Source organism: Coffea eugenioides, chromosome 6 (genome assembly GCF_003713205.1).
Source record: "Coffea eugenioides isolate CCC68of chromosome 6, Ceug_1.0, whole genome shotgun sequence".
NCBI lineage: Eukaryota > Viridiplantae > Streptophyta > Magnoliopsida > Gentianales > Rubiaceae > Coffea > Coffea eugenioides.
Window position 1 is genome coordinate 22262141 of NC_040040.1, and position 27975 is coordinate 22290115.

Below are 27975 nucleotides of genomic sequence, written 5' to 3' on the forward strand. Positions count from 1 at the left end.
ATTCCCTTTATATTAGTCTTTTTTCAGATTTTCTTATGAGCATCGTTCCCATTACATAGCCTAAACTACAGGGACAGTTACTAGACATCGTCGCTCAAAAATCTCTAGGATTGATGAAATTTCTAAAGAATCTTTATTGCTTCCTGATGCTCCTGATTGTCAATATTGTGGAGCTAAAAGATTCCATTTGGAACCCTCTAGCTTTTGCTATTCTCAAGGAGAAATTTCTATTATTGCTCCTCTGATGCCTTACGCTCTAAAGCGTCTATTTATAGGAAATGATGAAGAATGTGAGCATTTTAGAAAATTAGCTCATACTTATAACAATAACTTGTCTTTCACCTCATTTGCTGCAAAGTATGATCTAGAATTGACAAGGAATGCAAGAGGAGTGTATACCTTTCGTGTCCAGGGACAGGTTTATCATTTTCTAAACAGTTTATCATAGTCCGATGATAGACCTTGTGGAATCCATCTCTATTTTTTTTATATCGATGAATAATTAATCAAGCGAGTCGCTGCTTTTGACAAGCTACGTGAGAGCACTTTAAAGCTTTTGATGGACATACTTTCTGATAATCCTTATGCTAGATTCTTTAAGGATCTAAGGGATGTTCCACATCTTGAAAAACGTAATGTTGTGTTTAACTAATATCCTGACCTTGACCAGCGTATTTATAATATTCCTTCTATTTCTCAAGTTGCCGCTATATGGACTAAAAATGATGATGAATCAGTTGATGAGCAAGCGCATATTCTCATATATAGCCACTCAAATATTGCTCACAAGATCCAGCATTATTATGCTTGTTATGATCCTTTGCAGTATCCTCTCTTATTTCCTCGTGGTGAATCTGGATGGCACCACGGAATTAAGCGAGCCTATAAAAGAAAGCAAACTGATCATTCCTGTGATGAAGAGGTTATCATTGATCCCTCTTCTATACAGGAACCATCTGAACTTATGGATTTAGAAAAGAGAGGCAAGTACATCTCCTAACTTATAATTTGCCAACTTCACGGTTATGAAATAAACTTTTGTTTACATGTAGAATTTTTTCATTTCCTATAGCTGCTGACCATGAAAGAAGGATGAGCATACTGTATCGGCTACAGAGTATTACTGCTATAGGTTCCAGATCAGGAAAAATGACGAATCCATGCTATTGCATACTCTTAGATTGCTGCAGCAATTTTCGGTTGATTCCTATGTAAAAATTGAAACATCTCAGCTGGATTTTCAGTGCAAGAGGCAAAATGATATTTGGACAGAAATCCTTGAAGGAGTCCTAGATAGTGTTTCCATTGGTCAGAGCGGAGGCTCAAAAGTTAGTCGCAAGGTGATATTATCAGCTTCTTTTATCGGTGGCCCAAGAGATATGAGGCGAAGATATCTCGATGCAATGGCATTGGTATAGAAATATGGAAAGCCGGATATTTTCCTGACCATGACATGTAATCCAATGTGGAAAGAAATTCAAGAAAATCTGCAATTTAAAGAAAAACCTCAAGATAGGCCAGATATTTTGTCTAGAGTATTTAGAGCAAAATTTGAAATACTCAAGGCTGAACTTTTAGACAAAATTTTTTTTGGAGAAGTCGCTGCATGCGTTTGTGTTATTGAATTCCAAAAATGGGGCTTTTCTCATGCTCACTTGTTATTAATCTTGAGGCCACAATTCAAGTTGCTTAATTCTGATTCATACGATAGAATAGTTTCTGCTAAACTCCCTAATCCTAAGCAGTTCCCTCATTTGTACTCTCTTATTCTTAAACACATGGTTCATGGATCTTGCGGAGATATGGACAAGAATAGCCCTTGTATGAAAAATGGTAGCTATAAAAATCATTATCCAAAAAACTTCTGTGAACATACAACTCATGCCGAATACAGCTATTCATACTATATGAGAAGGAATGCTGTCAGAAAAGTAACTATCCGCAGGTTTGAACTTGACAATAGATGGATCATTCCTTATAATCCATATCTTTTAGCCTTGTTTGATTGCCACATGAATGTGGAAATCTGTTCTACTTTGAAGCTAGTTAAATATTTATACAAGTATGTCTTCCAAGGACACGATCTTATCAGTTTCAAAATTATATCTGATGATTCCCGTGCCAATTTCGATGAAATTAAAGAATTCCAGCAGGGAAGATGGATTTCACCCCCTGAGGCTTTTTGGCGCATCTTTGAATTTAGACTAAACGAGATGACTCCAGCAGTTTATACTCTTTAAGTTCACCTACCTGGCCAGCAGCTTATTACTTTCAACAAAAACTCAGACCTTTTTTACAGCTGATGAGGAAAATTGACTTCTCAAAAATTATGTTGACTGAGTTCTTCAAAATGAACGAAACAAATGCAAAGGTTGAAACGTTGAAGTGCTTTTATAGAAAATTTTCAGAACATTTTGTTTGGTCTTTTAAATTTAAAGTTTGGACTGAGAGAAAGCGTAAAAAAGCCATTGGAAGGCTGGTCACAGTCAGCCCTTGTGAAGGAGAGAGATATTACCTTAGACTCCTGTTAACTCATGTTCGAGCACCTACGTCATTTGATGACCTGTTAACTATTAATGGCCAAAAAATGAATTGCTTTAGAGATGCTGCTTTGGCCCTTAGACTTTTACAGTCTGATACATATATACAAAAGACTCTTGAAAAAGCAGTTGTTTTTCAAATGCCATCCTCTTTGAGACTGTTATTTGCTACTATTCTTGTTCATTGTTCTCCAGCAGATCCTCGGTTTCTTTGGGACAAATTTCAGCTAGATCTCTCTGCAGATTACCAGCGATCCCAACATCTTTGTTTATATACGGCTGAAGAAATCAGAAATAAGGTCTGTAGGAAATTAAAAAAATGGTCGAACAGATGGGTAAAAGTTTTGTTGACTACCATCTAGCTGCAGACACTTCCACAGATATGCACTATGATCAGCTAACAAAGGAAATTGAATGTGAGAGAAGTATTGAAGTTCTAGCAGAGTATCTTCTAATGCCTTTCAGGTTAAATGTTGAACAACGACGTGCCTATGATTTAATTCTCCAGTCAGTTTTCTCTCCTCTTGGCCAAAGTTTTTTTATTGATGGCCCTGGAGGAACTGGTAAGACCTTTTTATATAGGTCCCTTCTAGCTATTTTGAGATCCCAAGGCCACATTGGTATTGCAGTTGCAACGTCGGGTGTCGCAGCCTCTATTCTTCCAAGAGGAAGAACATCCCACTCTAGATTTAAAATACCATTTTTCTAGAAATAAAACCTGCCAAATTAGTAAATAGGGCAGTGTTGCGAGATTACTTTTTCAATCAAGGTTAATCTTGTAGGACGAGGCTTCAATGGCCAAACGAGAAACTATTGAAGCCTTTGATGGTTTGCTTAGAGATATAATGGACTGTGACCTTCCGTTTGGAGGAAAAGTAGTTGTTTTCAGTGGTGATTTTCATCAAACTTTGCCGGTTATCAAACAGGCTACAAAACAGGTTCTTATAGAATCTAGTCTTCCTAATTCTCCTTTGTGGTCTAAGTTGCAAAAGCTCCAGTTGACGCAGAATATGCGAGCCATCTTAGATCCAACATTCTCAGAATTCTTATTGAGAATAGGAGAAGGAAGGGAAGCTGTTGATTGACATGGTGAAATAACTTTATCTTCTGAGATGGTCATTCCTTATACTGAAAAAGAAGAATCTTTGAATAGGTTAAGGAATTTTCCCTTCCAAGTGCTACTTTTATCAGGTCCTTCCTCTGTAGTTGAACATTTATATATTCTCACTTAGATTTCTTACGGACAGGTTGTTCAAATCTGTTTTTCCAGATTTAATGACCTATTCAAAAGATCCTTATAGTATGATCAATAGATGTGTCCTTGCTCCAAAAAATAGCTCAGTTGATGAAATAAATGACGTGATGATCAAAAGATTTCCTGGAAATCTTCATGTCTATGTTAGTTCTGATAGAACCGTTGATCCATGGCATCAAGGAGACTATGACGATTTCTTGAATTCTCAAAATCCAAAAGGCTTTCCTCCTCACAAGCTGCTGCTCAAAGAAAATTGTCCAATCATGCTTATAAGAAACTTGAACTCTACAGAAGGATTGTGCAATGGTACGCGACTCATTTACAGAGAGCTGAGGCAAAATACTATCTGCGCAGAGATAGCTTTTGGTCAGCATCAAGGAAAAAGAATTTTCCTCCCTAAAATTCCTTTGCAAGTATCTGATGATGACAAGAATGGCCTGTCATTTATAAGGACACAGTTTTCTGTCCGTGTTTGTTTTGCCTTGACAATCAACAAATTCCAAGGCCAAACACTAGATTATGTTGGAATCTACCTTCGCGAACCAGTTTTTTCTCACGGACAACTATATGTTGCTTTATCTGAAGTTAAAACATCTGCAACACTTAAAGTCCTTATTCTGCCTGAAACTTTTGATGGCATGAAAATTGATTGCAAGACTAGAAATGTTGTGTTTGAAGAAATACTTCAACTAACTGAACACTAGGACTGCATGTTAGGGTTATTTAAACTTAAGGTTTGTTGCCCATAATTATTATTTTGTTGTTAAAATGCCTGCAATACCATTCTTTATTCGTACTGACATTTGATAGATATTTCCTTTATTGTTTTCCATTTAGCATGGACAAGCTCTTATCCATAAAAGAAATTCTACCTGATATGCAAGACTGGTCGTGTAAAGTTATTGTTCAGGAAAAATAACAAGTTACCCAATCACTGTCGACGCTGACAAAGAAGCAAAAGTTTATTTTTGTTGATACAGAGGTAGATAAATACAACCTCTGCATTTAAAATTTTTGTTTATATTATATTCATATTCACAACTGATTGATTCTTGAACATTTTTGCTTATGCAATAGGGATCAAAGGTTGAAGGCATTATTTTCAACCTTGATATTCCTAGGGTCGGACCAATCTTGCAGGTCTACAAAAAGTACAGGATATCGAATACTGTGGTTAGACCAATGCACCTAAAATATCAAACAGCTGAACTGACAATACAGTGGATGATCACTAGTAAAACTGTCATTGAAGAGGATGCTGATGACGAAGATATAATGCCTGTCAAATTTAACTGCACTCAATTCACAGACTTGGCACAGTACATAGATCATAGGGATAAATCTGTGGGTATGTATGTTGTGTATTACACATATATCATGAATTTCAACTTAGAGCAGCTTTTACAAGAACATTTTCCTTTGACAGATGTCCTTGGAATAGTTATTGAAGCACAGGACATGAGGATCATTAATAAAGATTTCAAAGAATCGATTATTCAGAAATTCGTCCTTGTCAATGAACAGTAAAATTTCCTTTCTGCTGCACTTCAAACTCTTACTTAGTTCCATTCTCATTTTCTGTATATCTCTTATATGTCTTAACAGCTGCTTATTGTCTGCGTATTAGATCACAAGCTGTCATACTTGGCATACACAACTATCGTCATATGTCGTAGGCTGAAAGTTAGCAACTATAATGGTAATTCTGCCTCCATACATTTTTATTTTAATTTTCATTTCCATGAAAAATTGATGCACCAGACTTGCCAATGTATCATCATTCTTAATCCTATAGGAGTTGCACTGTCGACGTGATTTGATTCTGCGATCCTCGTTGACCCTCCTGTACAGGAAGCAAGAGAACTAAAGAACTGGTATTAATTAATTATTTATGTCATGTAAGCAATTGATTACCTGTAATCAATTGTTTCCATTACTATTTTCAATTACTCTATCACAAGGCGATGAGAAATACCAAACTACTTGCAGCAATCATTGATGAAAAAAGCTATATTAAGTATAACTCTCACATATCAGTGAAACTAGATCAGAAAATCACTTTAATTTCAAATGTCAGACCATCACAAAAGGTTCAGCACTTTTTCCTCTAATCTGCCATTTAACTGTCCATTTGCATATTAAGATATGGGTTAAAACTGTGCCTTTCATTGTTGTCTTTTAGAATGTATGGGTTAAAGCAAGGTTCTCTTTTCAGCACGTATTCCAGAAATATTGGTATATGAGCTGTAAAAAATGCTGTCAGGGCACTGCTGCTGCAGATGGAGTTATTTTTATGTGTAATACATGCAAAGAAAAGCATCCTGCTTAGCCTAGGTAGTTACTTTGAAATTCATTAACATATAAGTTCTGCTCAACTTTTCTTTAATAGACATGCCTCACTGAAATTTACATACATCTATAGGTGTCGCTTTAATATGGATTTATGTGATGATACTGGTGCCATCACAGTTTCTGTCTTTGGAGAACAAGCAGAAAAACTGCTAACTTTCACTGCTTTTGAAATAATGGACCATTTTAAGCAGGCCTGTTCTCGTTAAAAAAAATGACTGTCAAATTATTATTATTTTCATTTAATTCTTATTGCAACAGACATTTGCATTGTGCATATAATCCTTATCCATTTATTTATTTTTTTCTCCATATTTTCCTTTCATAGAACATTGAACTCTCTCTAGAGGCTGTCCATAAGGAGCTGGAGTTAAAGTGATTTCTGGAACATATAAAATCAGTGCAGACTCAAATGGCCAATGCAAAGCAACGCTATACAATTATCTACTATTCTGAAGTTCTTGATACTAATGCTGTTCAACCGCCGACTGAATCCAAGAATGATACTTTGTTAATTGACCTTCAGGCTGACATTGCTGATACCGTCACTTCAGGTATCAGCAGTCGAGCAGTAACCTTATACAGTACTAGTGATATTAACGGAGCATTTATTTCCTTCTCAAGCCAAAAATAATAGCTCATAAACATCAGTTCAAAAACTCCTTTGTTCTTCTGATTCTATTATACAATTGAGTAGATATTTATTTATCATTGTTAAATATAGCCTATATAGACATATATTAGTATTTTGGCTTTGTTAACAAAATTGATTTTGCTACAGGAGCTGCACCTGTTAAAGAAACCAAACCAGCTTCGAAGGCTAGACAATGTCTCATTGAAAAATTTGAACTATTAGTTGATGAAGGCAATAATACTTCCCAAACTGTCAGTGAAAGCTCCAAGAAAAAGGCGAAACTCATTTAGATTGCTGTCATTTCCTTTTGTATTGATAGCCACGAATAGTTAACACTATTAGATGTTGCTATCAATTAATTTTTGTTCAACAACTTATTCTACTGGAGAAGCCATGCTACCTATACTTGATCCCCTTATTTTGAACTTTATTTTGTTTGGTGGTTTATTCTACTAGGGGAACTATGTTGCCAGTGCTTGATTCCCTTTGTTGGAACTTACAGCTAAAGTTAAAAAACTTTTGTATTTTGTTCTGTTGCTTTTCTGACTAAACATTTTACTACCATTTACCTTTTTCCAGTTATTCAATCTTTACATTTCAATGACATGCTCGTTACCCTCTAGTTACACTAGAACACTCTGGTCACAATTTTACTCTATAGTTATCTACTTCTACACTAATTATTCAATGGATATAATAGATATACCATCAGTTATAACGTATACTTCTCTGCGCATCAACATCCTCAGCTGCTAAACTGCTGGTCCAACTCACAACCTATTATATTTGTTGTGCTATAATAAACAGTCACTACTTAGTAGTATAAATATATAAATCTGTTCCGTCTTCCATTCATTCTTTTTGTGTGCATGTCTTTGCTTTTTTAACTTAACACATCGAAGAGCAGATTTGTTCCTGACTTCACCAACAGGTTTTTCCTGCTAATCTCTTTCGTTGTAGCTCAAACTTATACAACTACATTCACCAACTGCTCTCATTCATATATTTATTACTTTTACTTCCTAAACTATATGCAGCGCTCTATTGTAAACAATATCTCATCCATTCACCTTAGCAGCTTAATGGCCGAAACATCTATGGTTTCTGTGGATTGCTCTCACGTCACAAGCAATGCTCCACAAACATATTGCTTTCTTATTAGATACAGGAACAGAGGACATGTAATAATATTTGTCTCCAACGTAATAGGTTTGTTATGGTTTATTCTTGAATTTGCGTTTAAACATGAGCTCCCTTTTTATGCAACATACAGCCTTTGCTTGTTGAATTTCAAATATTGCTCAGACAACACCATGACACTACCATCACCTTCAGACATGGATTACACTGACGGACTATCTCAGTCAGAAATAACTGCTTTGAAGAAGGATGGGTAGAATATTGTCGCGAGAACATTACCAAAGAACATGATATGCTGTTGCTTCGACATGCTGGAGATCTAATTTTTGATATTATTCATTTCTGTGAGCTGAAAAAGCAAGTCTATCTCCGATGGGCAGTTTCTTTACCAGATCTTTTGCATCAGCAAACCAGTATAGGTTCACAAGTTATGTTTGGCCTTCTAATTTAAAATTCTATATATACCACTTACTATATCTTACAATATCATTCTTTCCTCTTACCAGATCCTACCTTTTTATCACTTCATCGGCAAATTGTTTCCTCATCACTGAGCCCAGATTTCTCTCAGGATTTGTCCAATTCAATCTGCTTTTATCAACCGTTTGACTTAGCATATCCAAGTTCCTTGGTAATGATCTTTTCTTCCCATCGTTTCTAAACAGGTTTCATCCGACAGAATAATTTACTCTCATTGGTAAACTAACTTACATTCTCTTATTTCGAGAAACTCCCTTAGTTTGTTGATCACTTTCTAAATGGTGAGAGAACTCCAACTATAGTTCTAAAAACTGGCCACAACATCACTGAAGTTGGAATAAAGGGCAACCGACTCAAACGCAATTGGAGAAACTTTGTTCTGGACCATCATCTGCAGCATAATGACACGCTTGTCTTCATTCCAGAATCAGAGACAAACTTTGCTGTTTTAATCTTAGATAGTAATGGAGTTGAGAAGATTTTCCCTTAGTACAATATATTTTCGTTGTATTTTTATGATGGACGAATATCCACTTACATATGTAATACTCAATTAAATGTATAATCAACTTACTGTTATCGTGCTTCCCCACAACCAAACTACTCTGGCTCATTTTGACTAGCATGCATATCCAACAATTTATTCTGCCCAGGAATATATTCCCTGCTGCAAAAGGTAATCAGATGCTTGATAATGAAATGACTTATCTGAACCAAACATCACGCATGACCCAACACTGATCAACCAAGCTTTTCTTTTCTGCCCACAATATTCCTTTACTGTGCATTAAATTTGCAATATCTATTTCTATATTACAGTACAATTTCATGCATTCAAACGGATTCCCTTCTTTTAATTAATTTAAATTATACTATTTACTAATTCACTATGACAAATATTACATATTCTGCACTTGATATATACAATTATACCCCCTGCTTACTGTTCCTTTTCATATAATTTCGCATTGCCAGCCACAACCATCTTACTTTGCACCAAATTATTCGTTCAGCTTATGCACGAATAAAAAAATGCTCAGTTTAAATCACAAGTTCTAAACTAGTTACAGACAAAATACCACTGCCCTAACAAAAGTTTCTTCAGTACATACATTATAGTGCTAGATTTCCAGCTTCATGCCTGACAATCTGCTTACTTGTTCTCTTTTCAACCGGTCAGTCAACTTATTACTCAAATTTTCATTACCTACCACGCTACAAATCATTTACCATTTGTCTGCTAGATATTCATGACCTGCTACCAATAAATTATATTTAGTTTCTTCTTCAAATAACCAGCACGCTCAGTCCTCTCTTCAAATTACATCATGTTACAGCATACCCCAAAAATGAACCCTTCTAGCATGCCTTTGTCTGCTGTTCATCCGTCCTTGAAAGACTGGGGAGTTATTGTCTAGGCAATTGAAGCAACTCATATGAAGTATAACTCAATTCTTCAGCAACATTATCGAACATTTGTGCTAGCTGACGCAGAGGTGATATATATCTAAGTCTTCTTTTTACCTTCCTATATCAAATTAAATTCTGATGCAATTTAATGCTTGCTAATCATAGGGTACTACAGTCCAAATGCATGTTGCTCAAAACATTCTCGATCAAAGAGTAGAATTGCTTGTACCGTTTAAAAGATACTACATCTCTAGAGCATTTGTTTCTCCGCCAAACACTCATACTGCCATCATCGAATATCCATTTCATTTCATTGCTACTAAAGATACTTTAATTGAAGAAATTCAAGAGGCTAGTCAGCCTTCTCTTCCTCTTCATTTCCAGCTACATTCGTTCTCTGCATTAGCCGTACTTGCTGACACTAATGAGCTTATAAGTAAGTTAACGCTCATGCCATGCAATATCTTTTTCAGCTACCAAGAAATTACTAGCATGCTGATTTTTTTTTTTAAAAAAATTCCTTAGATGTCATGGGAATTGTGCTACACGCTTTACCTGTCAAAACTATCACTTCTCATGGAAAAACATCCATTACTCGAGACTATGTCATTGCCGATCAAGAGTAATAATCTTACCTGCTGATCCAATTTGTTATTCCGTGCATCATATATGCAAATAAACTCTTCACAAAAAAAATTTATTCTTCCTGTGTTGCTAGCATGAGGCCATTCATCTTAACTTTGAAGAATGACTTCGAAGAAAACAACGGTCCTGCAATTGCAGCTGCTCAAAACCATTTTCCAGTCATCATTGCCATAAGAATGAAAGTCATAACACAAAACTGTAACCAAATACCTACTATTTATTATTTAAAAAAAGCAACACATTTATTAGCTGAAAAACTTTTCCGTTCTTCTTATGGTTGATATTTTCTTCTTTTTTTTCGTCTTAAATCCCAGATCTTAGTCTTTCAACTCAAGATTCGACTGCTATATTGATAGCTCCAATTGTGCAACAGGCAACGGATCTACATCGCTGGTCAGAATTTTTTAGACGCTGTACATCCCATCATTTCAATTATTCTGTGCCAGCTTAACTTTTCCTTTCTTATTTTAGGTATCATCACAACGCACCTCAGCTAGCACAGATGGTCCATGAGTACAGTTATGCTAATGCGCACATCCTTCTTTCTCTCCCTCATCACAGTCAAATCCATGACATAGCCGCTCTACTTCACTTCGTAAAATTCTTATACTACCGTCCAATTTCACATCTAAACTTCTTTATTATATTTACTGGTTACTATGTCCCACTTTCTCCTCCTATTGCTTTTATTTTATAGAAGCCAAAGACTACATAGATTAGAGGTGTCGTCGAGTTTGATTGTAAACCTCTAAAATTAACCTATATAGTTTGTCCCAATTATTATCACCCAGACAGCTGTATAGATGAACGGAAAATTATCTGCAAATACTGCCAAGCTAATGTTGATCTCCAACCCAGGTACTTATAAATAATGTACGCTATTTATGTTAGTCAATCTAAACCTCCAAACACATGTGCATTAGTTTATTAATTCCACGGCTTGTATTTCAATTTGGATCACGAATTCAACTGGCATTCTGTGTCTTACTGCTATGGCCTCTGAAGCCGAAAAGCTAGCTCAATTTTCAACCGCTGAGCTATACTATTTGCAAACAGAGGTAATTATCAATTTTTTTTTATACAGCACTTGTTTCGCTCTCTTTTTTTCAGCAACTTATGTTGCTTTCTTACTTTATTCACACCAGAACATAAATACAGCTCAACATCTCCAGACAATTCTGCACGGAAAAATCCTTATATGCTACGTCAAGCCCTCTACTTCAAAGTTTAGAATAATAAGACGCTCAGCTTATGAAATAATCACTTACTACACTATGAATGAAGTTCACAACATTGACAACCTCAACATCAATAATCTCAACATTAATGACTGAAGAGCTACTTATTCTGTTTTTTAAATCATGCCTTTTCCAATCAACAATCTACGCTCATTACTTGTAATATTTTTTTACTTATATCTTAAATATACTGTTCATTACAATTTTTAATTTTGTCAATTTCTACTTTCCAATTTCTTATTACTTTACTCAGCAACACTGAGCATGATAATCTTTGAAGTCCACACCGCGCGTAAACCTTCCATAGAAACTCTATTTCAACTTTGCACAAGAATTCGCTGAGCTCCTTACCTCCACTATTCTCCCTCTGCACCAGTTTAATTTTACCCAAAATTGATGCTTAGATCAAGTAGTAAAGAGAGGCGAATGATCTCATGCATTTGATCTAACGTATCAAGGTTTAAGTCACCAGAAAAGCATCAGACCTATTGAACCAAAAATGAATTCCTCTTCCGAGGAATTGAACTATAAAAGGTGGACATAAAGAGCCGCCTTCTCCACTAAGTACCCTCCTAATACGCCTTCAAAATAGATGATTGAAGGATGTGTGCCCCTGAAAACTGCAAAACTTCGTCGTGAGCAACAGAGCAGCAAAATTTGCTCTTCTAGTCGTTAACTTTGTCAATGCTGTACCCCTCCAGTGTGCTTGAGCAAAAGGGCCGACAAGAAGTATACAGTATACACACGGTTACATAATTAAACTTCAGTTCACCTGCGACCCCTTCCTCTGCCTCTTCCACGACTTCCTCCGCCTCTTCCACGACTTCCTCCCCTCCCACGGCCTCGAAAACTTGATCTATCTGGTTTCAGTTTCAAAGATTGGACTCCTCTCCTCTTCTGAGGCAGTCTCTCCTCGTCCTCATCATATTCTTTGTACTTTGCTTTGCTTCTGGAAATAAAGGATATTTCACGGGACCCTCCTGCTCCCACCTTAACACCACTAGCATCTCTTGATATATTTGCCATAGCTGCAGCCCTTTCTCCTAATGAAAGAGAGTCCTCCTTTGCTAGTGATCTGCTATTTGAGAAGGCTTCTGCGTGTCGCTCATCCTTCACCTCGTACAACCTGAGTATTCACATAAAGGGATAAGAATTAAACAGAAAGAGTCGCCCATTTCATGTATTATCAGGCAACTACGTCCATGAGTTATCCAAGCCAAATCAGCCTAGTTACTACATCTCTAATTATGAAGACTGATGTCTAGTCTAGCATAAGTATTTCCATATCAAAGTATTCATGTACGATATAGTGCAGAATTGGATACATAACCAAGAAAGAGATGCATTTTTCTTCACTGATGAAAGTATGGACAAAAAATAAACTCAAGACTCACCTAGGAACTCGTGATTTCTTTCTGCCACCAGCATCCTCATTGTCAGAAGATTGGCTGGCTGCCGATACATCTGAATCATCTGCATCAAGGTCTTCATCTTCCATTACAGGCTCAAAATGCTCCTCGACCAAAGATGGTTGCTTCGTGGATGCTATTGGGTGGAAAGCCAAATATTCTTGTGAAAACTCGTCAATCTCAAAGTCCTATAAGAATCAATAGACGACATTAATCAAAAGCAGGCAACATAGGAGCGGCCCTAATTACCAATTTAACTACAGGCAGCTAAACAATATAAAGAAATGCATGAAAGAGCAACAAAATCATACACGTCCATGGCATTCCTAAACTAAACTGACAATTACAAACTACCACTTATAAGCAAATAACTATCCCAACTATTAGAAATTATCTGAATAAACTAATAATTAAGATCCAATTAGATTTCCAGCATTACTCTTCATGTAGGTTTATTTAGTTACATAAAATATTTCCCAACAAACCATATAACAACCACCATGAAGGTTCTTATTGCTCCAATTTTTAGTATACAAATTCTGGGCGCTTCTTGAGCATCTCAAAGGAAAAAAAAGTAAACAATGGTTAGCACGACTTTCAAACAATTTCATGCAAGGTGCCATATTTCCCCTCCACAACATTCAAAGTTTAGTTTCAGAAGAGTGCATTGTCATGTGTGAGATACCTTTAGATTACTAAAGAGACATCAATCAAATAAAAAGAAGTGTAAAATTACCTTGTTTTCAAACATTGCGGCAAATCGGTCGTCCTTCATGACCTCACTGGTTAGTCCTTTCTTTTTCTTGGATGTTTTCTTAGTATCACCATTATCAATGTCTCTCCCTTCATTCTCAGCATCTTCATCTTCAAGAAGTCGAGCTGCAAGACCACGGTTAACTTTTGGCAACTTTCTCTTGATCTGCAGAAAGACGAACACACAAAGGTTAAGAAATACCAAATAACAAGTTTCTGACACTAGAGCATAAAATATCTCAAAGTCATACATTTCAAGAAGCAATGACACCACAACCCTTCAACACAAAAATGCATGGTGCTATAGTTTTACCAATCTTAGTACTATTCTATCAAGCAGCAAGTTTCAAGTAACAAGAAATTATAGTTTCACTCTTATGTTACAACAAAGTGCAAACGTTTGTACAAGCACAACAACATAGGTGAAAAGATCCGTGCATAGACATATTATGTGTAATTTAGGTCCTCCCTTATTGGCTACTAGGATAACTTCGAATTTGGTTAGTATAGCACTATTTTTTTTTTTTTTTTTTTTTTTTGGGTTGTTGGGGGGGGGGGGGTGTCGGGAGCCTAAATTTGGAAGAAGTATGTCTAGGTGATCAAGGTGACTTGCCCTTTTATCATCTAATTTTACAGCGACTATATTTTAAACAATCAACCACTAGAAAAGGCATTCGTAACCAAATGAACTTGGGCAAGTACATCAACAAATATGACCTTTTTCTTCTTTCTTTAAGAAGGAAGAGTTATAGATAACATCAAGTAGCATAAGCATGTAAGCGTGATGTCTACAGATATGAGAGAATGTAGACCGGACAAATTGCTTGGGTATACAACTGAGATCAGCAAATAAATAAAATGAATATGGAATAATAATTAGATCAATCCGCTACATCACCATTCACCAATAACTGCCCAACATGTCAAAAGTCCCTTTACTTTTGAAAGAACATCAGATTTACCTATACTACATATAATTGAGAGTTCATATTTATTGAAAGGATACTGGGTATCAAAGAGATTTTTTCCCTTTGTTCTGTGCTATTATTTGACCCCCAGCAGAATGAAACCAGAAACAAAATGCCTGCAAGATATCAACTTCATGTATTTGTGAAAACAAGGAGTCCTATAAAATGCTATTCAAAGAAGGTAAACCACACATTGCACTTGATAGTTTCCTCGTGTATTCAGGTTATGAAGTTAACTACTATGCAAATGAATTCAAATATCTCTTCTATGTCATATATAGATTATTATTGATTACTCTCTAGAAACAATCAGCCTTCATCTATGGATGTTTTTTGTATCCAAAATAAGACAATTTTTCTTATATCTTGAAAGAATACCATGCAAATGCAAACTGACTATCATCCTGCAGATAGTGACGTCATTTAACCATACAGAAAACATTGAGGGGTGTTTTGGATAACAAAATCTGTTGATTCACCAATTTTCCTTGCATTTGTACCATGAGTTGGTACAGAAACAAAAATGTTTTTCTTAAATTATCACTCTAGTTCAGTGGTTAGCTAACCAAACATGGTCACACTCAAAATGCTATTGGTCTTAGCAGGCTGTATCAGCTCAAACACAAACCTGAAACAAACAATGGAATATACAAGGCTGGAAGATATCTTTAATCAGCCTTGATGTCTTAAACTTCGAATGGATTTAACTAGTCAATCTTACTAATCCATTATAACCAAATTTGGTCAAAACTACTATACCAAACATACTTTAGAGGTTTGCCAAAAGGAAACAAGATGAAAACGTAAATTAATCAACAAGTTCAGGCATGAAACTGACTGTAATTCTTGAGGCGCGTTCAGCTTCCAGCTTTTCTTTTTTCCGTCTCTCTATATAAGATTCATAAGCAAATGGATCTGCCAAAGCTTGTGCCTGCACAAGAAATATGAGCAACTATCATTATAATTCTTCAATTTCAGGTCTCTATACTGAAATCTTAAACCTGATTGAATGCAGAAAAACATGTCTACCTCATACTCCTCTAAATTGTTATTCATTTCTAAATAACAGTTTAGTTTAACTACTGCTTTAGAAGACTGCATGACCGATAAAATGTCCTATAGATTTGAAAAGGGCTATTGCATCAGTCCAGTTAAAAAAATATTTACCTTTTTATACAGCCGATAGTCAATGAAGTAACCATGCATGTATGCTCTTAGAAGATTGGTTCCAATCAAGTTTGTTAAATTCAACTTCGCAAGGTCTTCTTTGGTCAAAAATTTGAAATCATCATAAATAGTTGTTTGCGCATTCTCCTCCAGCTCCTCCTGTAAATAGATAGGAATATCATAAACTCATTCTTAAGTTGCCAAAAAGTGATTTTACAACCCATAATTTGAACATAGGTCATTGACATCACATAGTCATACCGTCAAGTTCTCAAGATAAGAGCACCATTTTGGAGCCGGTCCAAGGGCAGGTACGAAATAAGAAGGGATTTGGCTGTTGTCCAAAGCCAATAACATCAGCCCACTTCCACCAAACACACATAGGTCATTGATTTTCCCAGCCGTCGGTTCAATGCTGGTCATCCCTTCACCCTAAAAACACCAGATTTACTCAATTAGACAAAGTTATTGCCACACTTGAAATATTAAGTTGAGTTCAAAAGGCATATTTAACCAGACAGATTTCACATTTTGTCACACAGTGAAGGTTTTGTGACAACACTAATACTACCATCAGTTCCTCCCAGCTCAAAGAAAAAGAAGAAGGCAGAGAACAAAGAATTGGAACCTCAAGGAGGGAGGGTTACAAGAAGACACAGCCTGAATTTCTGTGCCTACCTTATCTCCATTATTTTACTAACAAGATAATCACCTAATAGCTCACCAGAATCTCTTTCCTAGTGCTCAACAACTCAAGTGCTTAACAACTTACAACTTAAAGCTCCTTTGTGCAGTCTTTAAAATTCACTATATTTCCGATTAGTAGTTAAAACCATCAACCAATAAAAGTTAGATCTTTCGGAGCTGAAGCTTGTATGAGTTGTTTTGCTGGTCCCAATCTGCTTCTCTGGTCATCTAAAATGTGAACTCTTTTTATTCACCCTTATTTACCACATAAATCCAGGCTCAAAGGGCATTCACAACCTCCAATCATAGAAAGCCACCAAGAAGATACCAATACAGTTGGCCTGTTCTCAGCCAGCACATTGGGTTTCCAGCAACCAAAACCCTCCCACAAAGATAGCAATTAATGCTAACATAAGTAACTTCACAATTCTCTTGAATTTGTCTCGAGCCCAGGAAGCATTCAAGTCCATATGACCTATTGAACCTTCTTACCAGCAAGCAACAATCTGAGGACAACCACATTTCTGCAACTTACAAATATCAAATTGCAACAAAAACATACTGAGATATGAGAATTCCTTACTGTCTCAGGGTCCCAGATCCTAACAATGTGTTTATCAGCGGTAATTAACTTCGGTTTATCTGAATTAAGAGTCTTATGCCACTTGATGCTCAGTATCGGGCTGCCATACCTATAAAAGATTGCCAGGTTCCACAAAATAATAGATGCCTTAGCATCAGACACATAAAATACGAACCAACCAGCAGTAATTTATATACCCAATAGCAGCTCAGAAAAGCAACTCACATGTGATCCTTTATTCGCACAGGATATGAAGAGCGTAAATCATAAATCAAAACCTGCCAATTAATATAATACATATCAACGCAGTGAACTTCACATATCAACAAAGAAAAATGTAACAGAAAAGTTCATGTGTCAGAAGTGAATAATAAAAAATCAAACACCAAGAAGAAGCCTCCTATAAGGTTCTTTTATTAGACTAGAATCCCTGGTAAGTTCCTTAACAAGTGATTACACATCCATGTGCAAGCACATACATTACACTGCTCATATACCACGTAATGGTCATCACTCCCAGATAGCCCATCTACGTTATGTTGACTTTTAAGGAAAGCAAAAGCTCACGTTCCACAATATTTTTCCGAGATGAGGCATATAAACACTTAGAAAAACATACGCCTAAAGAAGATACCAAATCAGAGTTGATTCTGTATTCACCAGTGGTGGTCATTCAGCAAAAATCACTAGCTTACTTGGCAACCCTTTCAAATCAACCACAAATGACCATATTGATGATTAATCTCGAAATACTTGCTAAATGATGCATTAGATAACAGCTCATACACACCAAATTAGCAGTAATGTCAACTTTAATCTTTTTGAGAAGTATTACCACTTCAAAATGGCTCTCCAAAAATTTCACTGCAATATAACTTTATTATAACATCATAAGGTCAAATTAAGAAGGTTCTTTCACTATGCCATGAATTACAGTAGAATCCAAGGATACAGCCTTTTTTTCCTCCACTAAAATCTCAGTTTAAATGCTTAAAAAAATAATAAGGGACAGAAAGGCTAGCACTTTCCATTGAACACCAAATTTTCTGGCTTCAAAGGCATCTTTTATAAATCAATGTCCATAAGATACAAGTAAGAGCAATATTGTCATAAAAGACAGATCCATTCAAATTTTAAATCACCCCACAATATATTTTTCAAAAAAAAAAAAGGCAGATATTTCAGTTCTTTGATATCACATTTGGATCTAAGGGATAATTTAACAAGCACTTTAAATTTCAGAAAACATACAATCACTATAAAAAATGTATCATTAGTCATCGTCCAGAATGATTTACTGAAAAACACAAAGATGATGCATACCTTCCCAGCACTACTTCCAACACCCATGAGGTAACCTCCATCACAGTCAAATTGTATTGCAGTAACCTCCTATGATTCGATGAAAATAATAAAAGGAAACATAATCAACAAAAAGTATTAATCAAGTGGATACACCATCAAAACCAAAAGCCTTTTTTCACCTCTATATTGAAGTCCAGAAGTATCAGAAAGTACAATCTATTATCCTATTTTGTTATTTGCAGCAAAGAAAAAATCCTCTAACACCACAAATAGAGCTGAACTATGTCAATGGTCAGAGGAACTAAAGATACACGAGATGGTGGTGAACGGCCTGAAAAGATTTGGATTCAATTGATTTATGTCTCTTGAAGCGCTCCAAATCAAATACCCAAGCTAAAAAAGAGCACCATCATCTACGAGGTACTCGTATCTCTAACCATACAATTATATTCGGATATACTTGCACATTAATTTTCCAAATCCTCCATTGATACTAGGAAGAAGGCATTTCCAGCTGAATGGACATGTAGCCATGATTTTAGTGTCCCCGCAATGGTGAGACAATAAGGCATAATAAATGATCAATGTCCAGTACAAGCAAAGACCAATTAGGAAATGACCGTGACATGTTCACGCGTGCAGGGCGCAAAACCAGTTTGAACTTCAGAACCACTATGCCCAGTATGTGTCCCCTATTCTGCTTTACACTCCATGCAAGAAACTATATTTCAAAATAGAAGGACACCAAAACCACAGCATTTGGTCTTCAGATATATGATAATCACTAATAAAGAACTTACAATGAAATGACTTATTGACCATTTCAAAATAAACTTTCTGAACAAGAAATACAGGAGTGGAGAAGTTACAGAGTTAATGAGCTAACTCACTCAATCAATGACAACAGCATATGCAAAGAGAATCTGATGGGAGTTGTCAATGATCTATCATAAAAGAGCTACCTGATCAATGTCACCAGCAGCTGCAACAGCATTTATCCTGCCAACTGAAGATCTAGCTCTAGTGTCGAAGCATTCTACAGCACCATCCTCTCCACCACAGGCAACCAATCCATGGACCATGCTGTTTTTCACATATAAAGAAGAAAAAAGAAGAGAACAATGAAATAAACAAGAAGCAAGGACAAAACCTTACATCATCTTTAGGCCTTCCTTTTACTTTGAATTATGAAAATAAAAATGAAAAGGAAGACAGCTTATTAACATAATTGAAGGAAAAAGAAATATGGTCTCACTAACCTTCGAGAGACAACATTTAGTGCTGGGGATTGTGTGTTAAGAGAGGACAAGAACCGGCCCTGTAAAGGGGAAAAATCTCTACTTAAGCATTTTGCTCCTTTTTTTCAATCAAAAAATTCAAGAAACAAAATTTGAAGACATCAATGATTACAACCAACAACTGATATATTAAGCATACACTACTCCGCATGATATATAAGCTAATATAACTGACCTTCGATCAGTTTGCCCAGAGAAATGAGATTAACAGAAAATATTAGGAGAGCACAGTTTGACAGCATTTGGAAGAGAATATAAAGTGTTTAAAATCACCAAATACGAGCCTCAACCTATGTCAAAACTCGAGACTTGACCCATGTCAGCTGATAGCAATACCAAATAGCAGAACGCCCACAATTGATACTCCCAAGTCTAAAACCTTAATTAACACGTGTTCATTTTACCACAGTGACTTTGTCAACCATGTCCATCGTGGCAAATAAAAAATAAGCCAGTCACACATACATAATTATTGAGAAGGCAAAAAGTCTATCAAACAACATGAATGCAATTTCAGGAGACATCTCTAGGTGGTTCTTTGTGGTGATACATTCAGACTGCTAAATTCAAACCAGTTAAAAAATAATAATAATAATAAGAGCTTCCCAATGAATAGAAAATCTTCCCCTCTTTGAACCACTGTCAAGTAAATGAAGCACCACTAAGGGAGTTTATGGAAGAAATCCATTTACACCTCACTTCTCCCTCTGAAAAGGATAAGCCCATTTTCCTTGTTTCAAGATTCTATGAGTTCACAATTTTCAATGCCTCCTTCATGTATCCTGTTGAAATGAACTTTTGTCTCTACCTAAAGATTTGAAATCAAATTCCTGAGAGCAGAGGCGACTTCCCACAGAAAATCATGGTAAAATTTCATCACTAGAAAAGTAGACTCACGCTCTCATAAATCACCCATTGGCGCTCCTTGTAGTTCTCGATTTCTTTCTACATGCGAAAATAGAAGCTTTTTCTCGGAGAATCGAAGAACTGAACAGCATTCTACTGTCAGAATTCAGGCATGTGTTGCAAAAACAAATTGCAGCAACAAGCAGTAGTACTACAGTACAAACACAACCACCAGGATCGAACCAGATGAATTTATAGTCACTTTAGAGTTAATGAATGAAGGTAAGTGATAGGACAAATGGGGAAGAAGAACACAGTAACTGCAAGATTTGATTTTTGGACTTCCAGCCTGGATCACTAATTTAATGAATATCAACAACCACTAGGTTGTGTGCAAACATCCTGGAACAAGGTGAATGTGGAGTACGGAAAGGAGGAGAAAGTGAAAATTAACAATAATATCTTAGTGTTTCTTTATCTCCTCATGCAGTGTTTCATGGGATTTGAAATTTTACAAGTTCAGTTGGAGTTTATCACAGCCTCTGCAAGACTGTCTTCTATTGCCTCAAAACAGCCAGCAAAGAAGAAAATAAAGTAAACAAAGCACTTGAAGAAAGATACTCCAAATAAGTTTTAGAAAAAGGCAAAAAAAAAAAAACCCATAGAAACAATGAGGGTACAAGCAAAAGAAATTTTTAAGAGACCTGTTCCAAATTTATTCTATATACATCCGGAGATGAAGCAGCACAGATCAAGTCACACGACCAGCAATCATATGCCATATCCCTTCCCATCCTGTTCATACAATAAGAAAAACCAAAACGTCAAGCAAATGTTAGAGGAGAAAAGAAAAATCTAGGAAAGTTGGGGAATCCACGAGAGAAAACATAGGTTTCAGGCAACAGAAGAGAATACATGGACAATCAAGTGATGACGCCCATCAATCTTTTAGAAATGAATGGATCCATACTACTTCCCATCAGCACATATGCAAAAAGACTATTTGCTTATATCAAAATTAGACTTTGTACCAGACCATGTGATGATATTGATATGGGCTTATAACAATTATTACCAGAGACTCAGGGCTTTAATTATGCAACATGAATATAAGTTTGGTCAAAGTTGACTGCCTATAAGTTATGGACACAGCAAGGATCAACATGACTACAAATCTTGTTCACCAATGTCAATATGTTCCAGCCTTTCTTGTATGGGGTGACTCTACAGGTGACTTACAGTTCATGTAACTTCAGTTGCAACTAGGTTTGCTCATACTACAGTTTCCTCATTTTTAAATATTTTCATTCATTTAACCAAAAAGAACAAGTTTCACTAGGTGAAAACCATATTTACATAATTTTACAGGAAAAAACCATTACCAGCAAAACCTAGAGTAGGGCAGACAAGAAAATTTTGATAACCAATAGAGATCAGGAAAACCTGTACTCAGACAGCTTCAAGGGACATTCTTTAAATCTCTCATAGCACAGAATCGATACAAACAGGAGGAGTTCCTAATTTTTGGATGAAATATGACAAAGATCTGTACTTCCTAACTAATAAAGACATTTAAATCATTGCCTAAAAAAACAAAGACATTTATATCATCAAACTTTAGGCTCAACCTTTCATCTTACCTTCAAGATGAATATGTGCGCTTTATTGAACTAGCCTAGTGAATCAGAATCCTATTATATAACAGCAAACGCCAAACTTCCTAAGTAGAGCAAAACTAGACTTGTACATGCTTCAAATCCAAAGCATTCGAACGATTTTCCATCACTAAGTTAAGATGAAAGAGATAAAGGGGAGGAAATCTCACATGCAATATTCCTTAGAGATCACCAGCAAAGACATATTATGAAGATTGGTTAGTAAAATACCTTGGAATCCGCAAGGTGTAGTGACTTCCATACTTGGCATGTAGGCAAACAGAACGATCAGCACAGAGAAACGCAATCTTTGAATAGTCATCACTCAAGACCTAAAAGAGCAAGAAAACCCAAAATTCACAAAATGCTGTTTCAAGAAAACAGAGAGAGACATTTCAGACACTTTAGAAGAAATAGAAATATATTTCACTGGGATAGCCATCACCTCAGAATTCAATATAAAATCTATTGACAAACCTATACTAAAACTACAAAGCTTGCAGGAAAGGTATGTACAAATCAAACAAACTCCTACAAGACAAGATTTCTCAGCAAAGAATAAAGACAGGCCAATTTGACTGAGGACAATATTATGGTATTCTCTCCTAACAGTGCTAATGGAAGACTGAAGAGAATCTAAGTCTGTTTTCAGGCTGTCAACAGGACCCCAGAAAAGTGACGAGAAAAAAAAGGCAAAAAGGGAAGACAATGATGGGAATTTGAGAGGGAATAATTCTCAATGGACATGATTTGCTTATTAATCAAATCTCTATGGTAATAGACTAGCTGCAAGAATAGTATAAGAAATAAAAACCGCCTATATTACTCAAGTCCACAACCCAACTTAGACAACGAAGACTCCAACTAAGATCATAAAAGAAAAAAAAAACAAATGTGGAATGAAGAAAAAAATTTCAGCAACGTTCATATGCAAAAAGAGACACACCACATTTGACTCCTAAATTCAAATAAACAACTGCTAAGCTGACCAGCAGATTACGAAGAACCATTTAACAATTTTAGGATTCTTTGGATCACCATTAAAACATCCTTCTAGAGGTCATCATTTCTACCCCACCAGCACAGCTGTGTCATAAATCAGTATGCCAGATTAAAAGTTTCTACACACTTATGCATGACACATAAGAGGATATTAATAATCTTGTTAGGGTCCAGTTTGGACAGTAAAGAAGTTCATACAAGGTAATAAATACTTCACTGAGATGACTTAATCTTTATCATGACAAAGCATATAACACTGAGGCCTTAGGACTTATCCTAAGTTCAAATCCCCCTTCCCCTTCCCGCTTGTTAAATCCCACTCTTCCCCTGCTAGAAAAATTAAAAAAGAAAAAAAAAAAAGAATATAACACAAGAGTATATACTCACAAGTTGAAAAATGTGATGCATTAACACATTTCACAAAGAAACCACATCTACCATGCAAAAGAATTCTTGGGTTAGAGCAAGCATATAGTCTAGGAACTCACATCAGTAAATTAGCAGCAATACATTGCTAATCATATGCAGCATCCACAAGGAAGATTGCAAGATGAAGAAATTACCTCAAAGTTTACTATCTCTGACACCAAATGCCTTTCAAATTTCAAGGATAGCTCACGTAACTCGTACACTTTGACTTGTGGTGGGTATATTCCTAAAATTGAAGATAACATAAAAGCTTGATACTCACCCACATTTCATCTCAAAACATAAATCCAAAGCAGGAGCATGTATAATTTTATGATTCAAAACTACTAATATTCACCTGAAGCAATAAGGTATTCCCCATCTGATGTTGCCTTAATTCTACTTGTTGCAGTTTCAAACCTCAAATCCTGGATCAAATCCACTCTCTGCATATAATCTAAAACCTCGGCACAAACATAAATATTAAGTCAACATTGCAAAGCCACAAGCTTTCAAAAGCAAGCAAATCTGACAAAGAAAAGTGGTCGACAAAGTTGACGTTCATATTGCAATCAACTCATTAAAATGTACAACAATTCCGTCCCCCCCCCCCGGGGGGAGCACCCTAAGGGCAGTTTTCTTCACAATCAAAACACTCTAAGAAGCTTAGGTGCAAATTACCCTAACATTAATCCAAAGTACTTATTAAGCTTCAAATCAGCTCAAAAATTAGTCACAAAAGGCAAGGGATTAACCAACAGGGGAAGCCAGAGAAAGAATTCTAACAATTGTTAAACAAAACGTAGAAAAGGGGGAGCTTTCCGGGTGACCTTTGTCTTTGCGGAGAGCTCGGAGCTTCTTGGGAGGAAGCCAGGTGGCCAATGACCGGTGCTGGCCGGTGACGGTGTACATCTTCACCCCATTTATCGACGTCGATTTCAAGGTCCCGCCACCTTGATTCGCCATTTTTTTGGGAGAATACAGAATCAAATGAACAATAATAATGTGTGTGTGTGTGTGTGTTTTTTTTTTCAGAGAGAGAGAGAGAGAGAGGGGAGGGTTTTGGAGTGGGTTTTACCGGTGGACGAAGTTGGCCGCCATTATTTTTTTTGAGTAAGCCGAGGAATGGGTCGGCGGGGAGTGTTTGAACCGACCCGTTATAGGCATAGGGCGATGTGCCGATATCCGGTCCTTATATTTTGGCAATTTTAACTAAAAACCTTTTTGTATAGTTGCAATTTGCAAACAATTATCCCACTATAGGTTTACAAAATACATAATTGTTTATCTGGATTTGTTTCTTTTATTTTAATTTTTTTTTTTTGTAATAGTTATTTTGCCTCATAAAAAATGAAAAAAATCTTTTTTTCAAGAAAAGGATTAATCATTTTTACGCTCATAAACAGCATAAAAATTCCTTTATACCATATTCATGTCATTAGTTAAAAAAATTATTATTAAATAGAGCTTCACTTTTATATGTGCATCTCTTGAGTGACAAAAAGAGAAAGGTTTTTACTCATCGTGGAGGAATAATCACTCCAAAAAAAATCCAAAGATATCATTGTCACCCGTTGAAACTAATTAATGTAAGTTAATAGTGTAGAAGTTTTATATGAATTTTTCAAAAACAAGATAGAACATTAATTTTTTAATTTCCTATTAAATGATAAAAGTGATATTCCAAAAACGCTCGTTTTAAACTTTCAGGAGTATATTGATGATTTAATTATGAAATTTTAGAAGTTTTGGTTCAGAATTGATTAAATTAGTCCTAGTGCATCAGTTCAATTTTGTGATAACTACTAGGCCCAATTATGTAAATCTAAAAGCATCCACATAAATATATTCCTTAAATGTTTATTTACAAGATTATTAAATTAAAATGCAGATTAAATACAAAATCAAAAAACACCAAAAAAAAAGAGGCTACAAATGTTATATGCAGATGCGGCATGTAACATGTACTAATTTGAATCATAAGATTGAACGTTGTTATTCGTTTGGATTGGCTGTTTTTGGGGTTGTTTTTTAAAAACTATACTATTCATTTTTTGAAAAACAGCAAATGTTGTTTGGATTAGCTGTTTTTGAGAAACAGCTTGTTTTTCAAAAACAAGCTTGTTTGGATTATTTGTTTTTGAGAAACAGCTTGTTTTTTAAAAACAAGCTGGTTTGGATTAGCTATTTTTGAAAAACATCATTCAAATTGGTAATTAAAAAAATCAATAAATTTCATTCAACAAAATACTTTATCAGTACAACACTGGTATAATTAAAAGTAAACTTAATAGATAGAGATTTTGCATAAGTGTACATGCCATATACAATAGCCACCGTGGAACCATTATTTATGGTTTGCCATTCGCAATCCGCCCACTAGTTACAAAAGCACAAAATAGATAACGACAAAATGGAGCTACTAATGTTGGTGATAGTACATGCTGTTTGCCAAGGCGCTCCTGAATTCATTCCAACCAGCAATTCCTTGAGGCGACATATCCAGTGGTTCTGCGCCGGCCATTTGATCCACCACATGATTTATATTATCTGCTTGTGCTGCAATAGTCTCTTCTTCAACAAAATATGCGTCATTCGGGACATTATCGCGCATAAAGTTGTGCAATGCACAGCAAGCCAGGACAATATTATTCTGTGTCGCCATCAAATAGTTCTGCATGGGGCCCTTAAGTATCGAAAATCGCTTCTTAAGAACACCAAACGTGTGTTCTATAATGTTCCGTAAAGATGCATGGCGTCTGTTGAAAAGTGTTCTTGATGCCCGCTCCTGTTGGGTTCCCCGTGCACCCCTAAAGGGAGCCATAAATCCTGACATGTTCGTATATGCCGCATCCACCGCATAATACTTCCCTGCATACAAAGTAATTATAGTTAAGTGCATTATAAATATTACTATAAATGTTTTAAGAAAAGTCATGCGATAAATTCCAAATGGATGATTTAATACCCAAATTACCTTCTGGTGGCCATGGAAAAGCACAATTAGGATCAAGTAAGACATCTTTTAAGATCCTAGAATCATGTGCGCTACCCTCCCACCCTACCCTAACATAAGTGAATCGCATATTATGATCACACACTGCTAATATATTTTGCGATAAGCCGTCATGCCTATTCCGATAACGCTCCCTGTCTTCGGCTCTACACCAAGCTGAAACATGCATTCCATCAATAGCTCAAACACAATCCTAATCACAATAAGTAGACGTTCAGTCTCCTATAGATTATAATTAATAAGAGATTTCACAAAATATCTCTAACCTTAAACCAGGGCCAAAACGTAGCACTGTTCTGTATTCTTGGATTCGTCGTGTGATAATCTATCGGCCGGACAAAGTCGCGTCCCAAGCGAACGAGAGATCGAAGGCATCGTCGTAGATGACGGTCCGTGGTCTCGGTTGTGCGTTGGAATCTCTCGGCTAGCACCCTATGTCGCTCGTTATGACTCAAGCAAAGAAGGCAAATGGCGAGAGACTCGTGAATGCCTACCCGTCCTGTCGGGTGGGGCTCCCAATAGCCCCTCTCAATCAACAAATCACATAACTGGAGGAAAAACGGAGCTTCCATTCGAAGGTTGTCGAATATTCTGTCTCGATGGCCGTTTATGAGTTCTACAACCCATTGAGCACCCGACTGTGCACCATCTCGAATTCGTCGGCGCTCCACAGGGTTTAGATATGGGTCGAACAGAGCCAATCCAGCAAGCACAAAGTAGATGAAGGTCAAAAGTATCTCCTCCTCATCTCCTTCGTCGAAGAAATCCCCACCTTGCAAATAATGCTCATACTCCATTTCCAAATGTGATCTGGGCAGCCAAAGTCACTCGTGATCCTGAGAAAAAAGGCCATTTTCAAAAGGCATGATCAACAACAACGCCATTATCTCCTAATTAAAGCATACTGGCAAATAGCTATATAGCATCAGCAAATCAAGAAGGCAGGTTATATGCTATTTCGGGCAACAAATCTGAAAAACAAAAATCCGCCACATGATTTCTGTTTATATGGCAATAGCTCTTGGAATATATATTCACCACAGTGAATAAGATTCCAAGTCAAGACAGCTACTAACAAGCCAATAAGTGAATATTTGGACAGCAACAAAACCTGGCCAATCATATACCTTAGGACAGCATGTTACTTTGCCATTTCAGTTCACAACATTTGTAGCTATGAACAAATG

The 27975-nt window shown here is 36.2% G+C and overlaps 2 protein-coding genes across 2 annotated transcripts; both read right to left on the reverse strand.

Annotated features, from left to right (window-relative positions):
- Positions 1 to 12101: 12101 nt before the first annotated feature.
- Positions 12102 to 24813, reverse strand: LOC113775316 (nucleolar protein 10). The gene is made up of 16 exons (XM_027320138.1): positions 24603 to 24813; positions 24131 to 24229; positions 23928 to 24019; positions 22594 to 22694; positions 21412 to 21502; positions 19823 to 19881; positions 19526 to 19646; positions 18582 to 18650; positions 17484 to 17536; positions 17259 to 17367; positions 16250 to 16420; positions 15989 to 16147; positions 15660 to 15752; positions 13837 to 14019; positions 13086 to 13288; positions 12102 to 12817 (listed from the first exon to the last, which is right to left on the reverse strand). Exons 1-16 carry the CDS (start codon positions 24736 to 24738, stop codon positions 12460 to 12462), a joined length of 2097 nt encoding a protein of 698 aa, XP_027175939.1. The 5' UTR covers positions 24739 to 24813; the 3' UTR covers positions 12102 to 12459.
- A 1381-nt stretch (positions 24814 to 26194) lies between these two features.
- LOC113773858 (putative nuclease HARBI1) lies at positions 26195 to 26858 on the reverse strand. Its single transcript, XM_027318462.1, has 2 exons — positions 26750 to 26858; positions 26195 to 26643 (listed from the first exon to the last, which is right to left on the reverse strand). The coding sequence occupies exons 1-2, from the start codon at positions 26856 to 26858 to the stop codon at positions 26195 to 26197; spliced, it is 558 nt and encodes a 185-aa protein (XP_027174263.1).
- Between the last annotated feature and the right edge of the window lie 1117 nt (positions 26859 to 27975).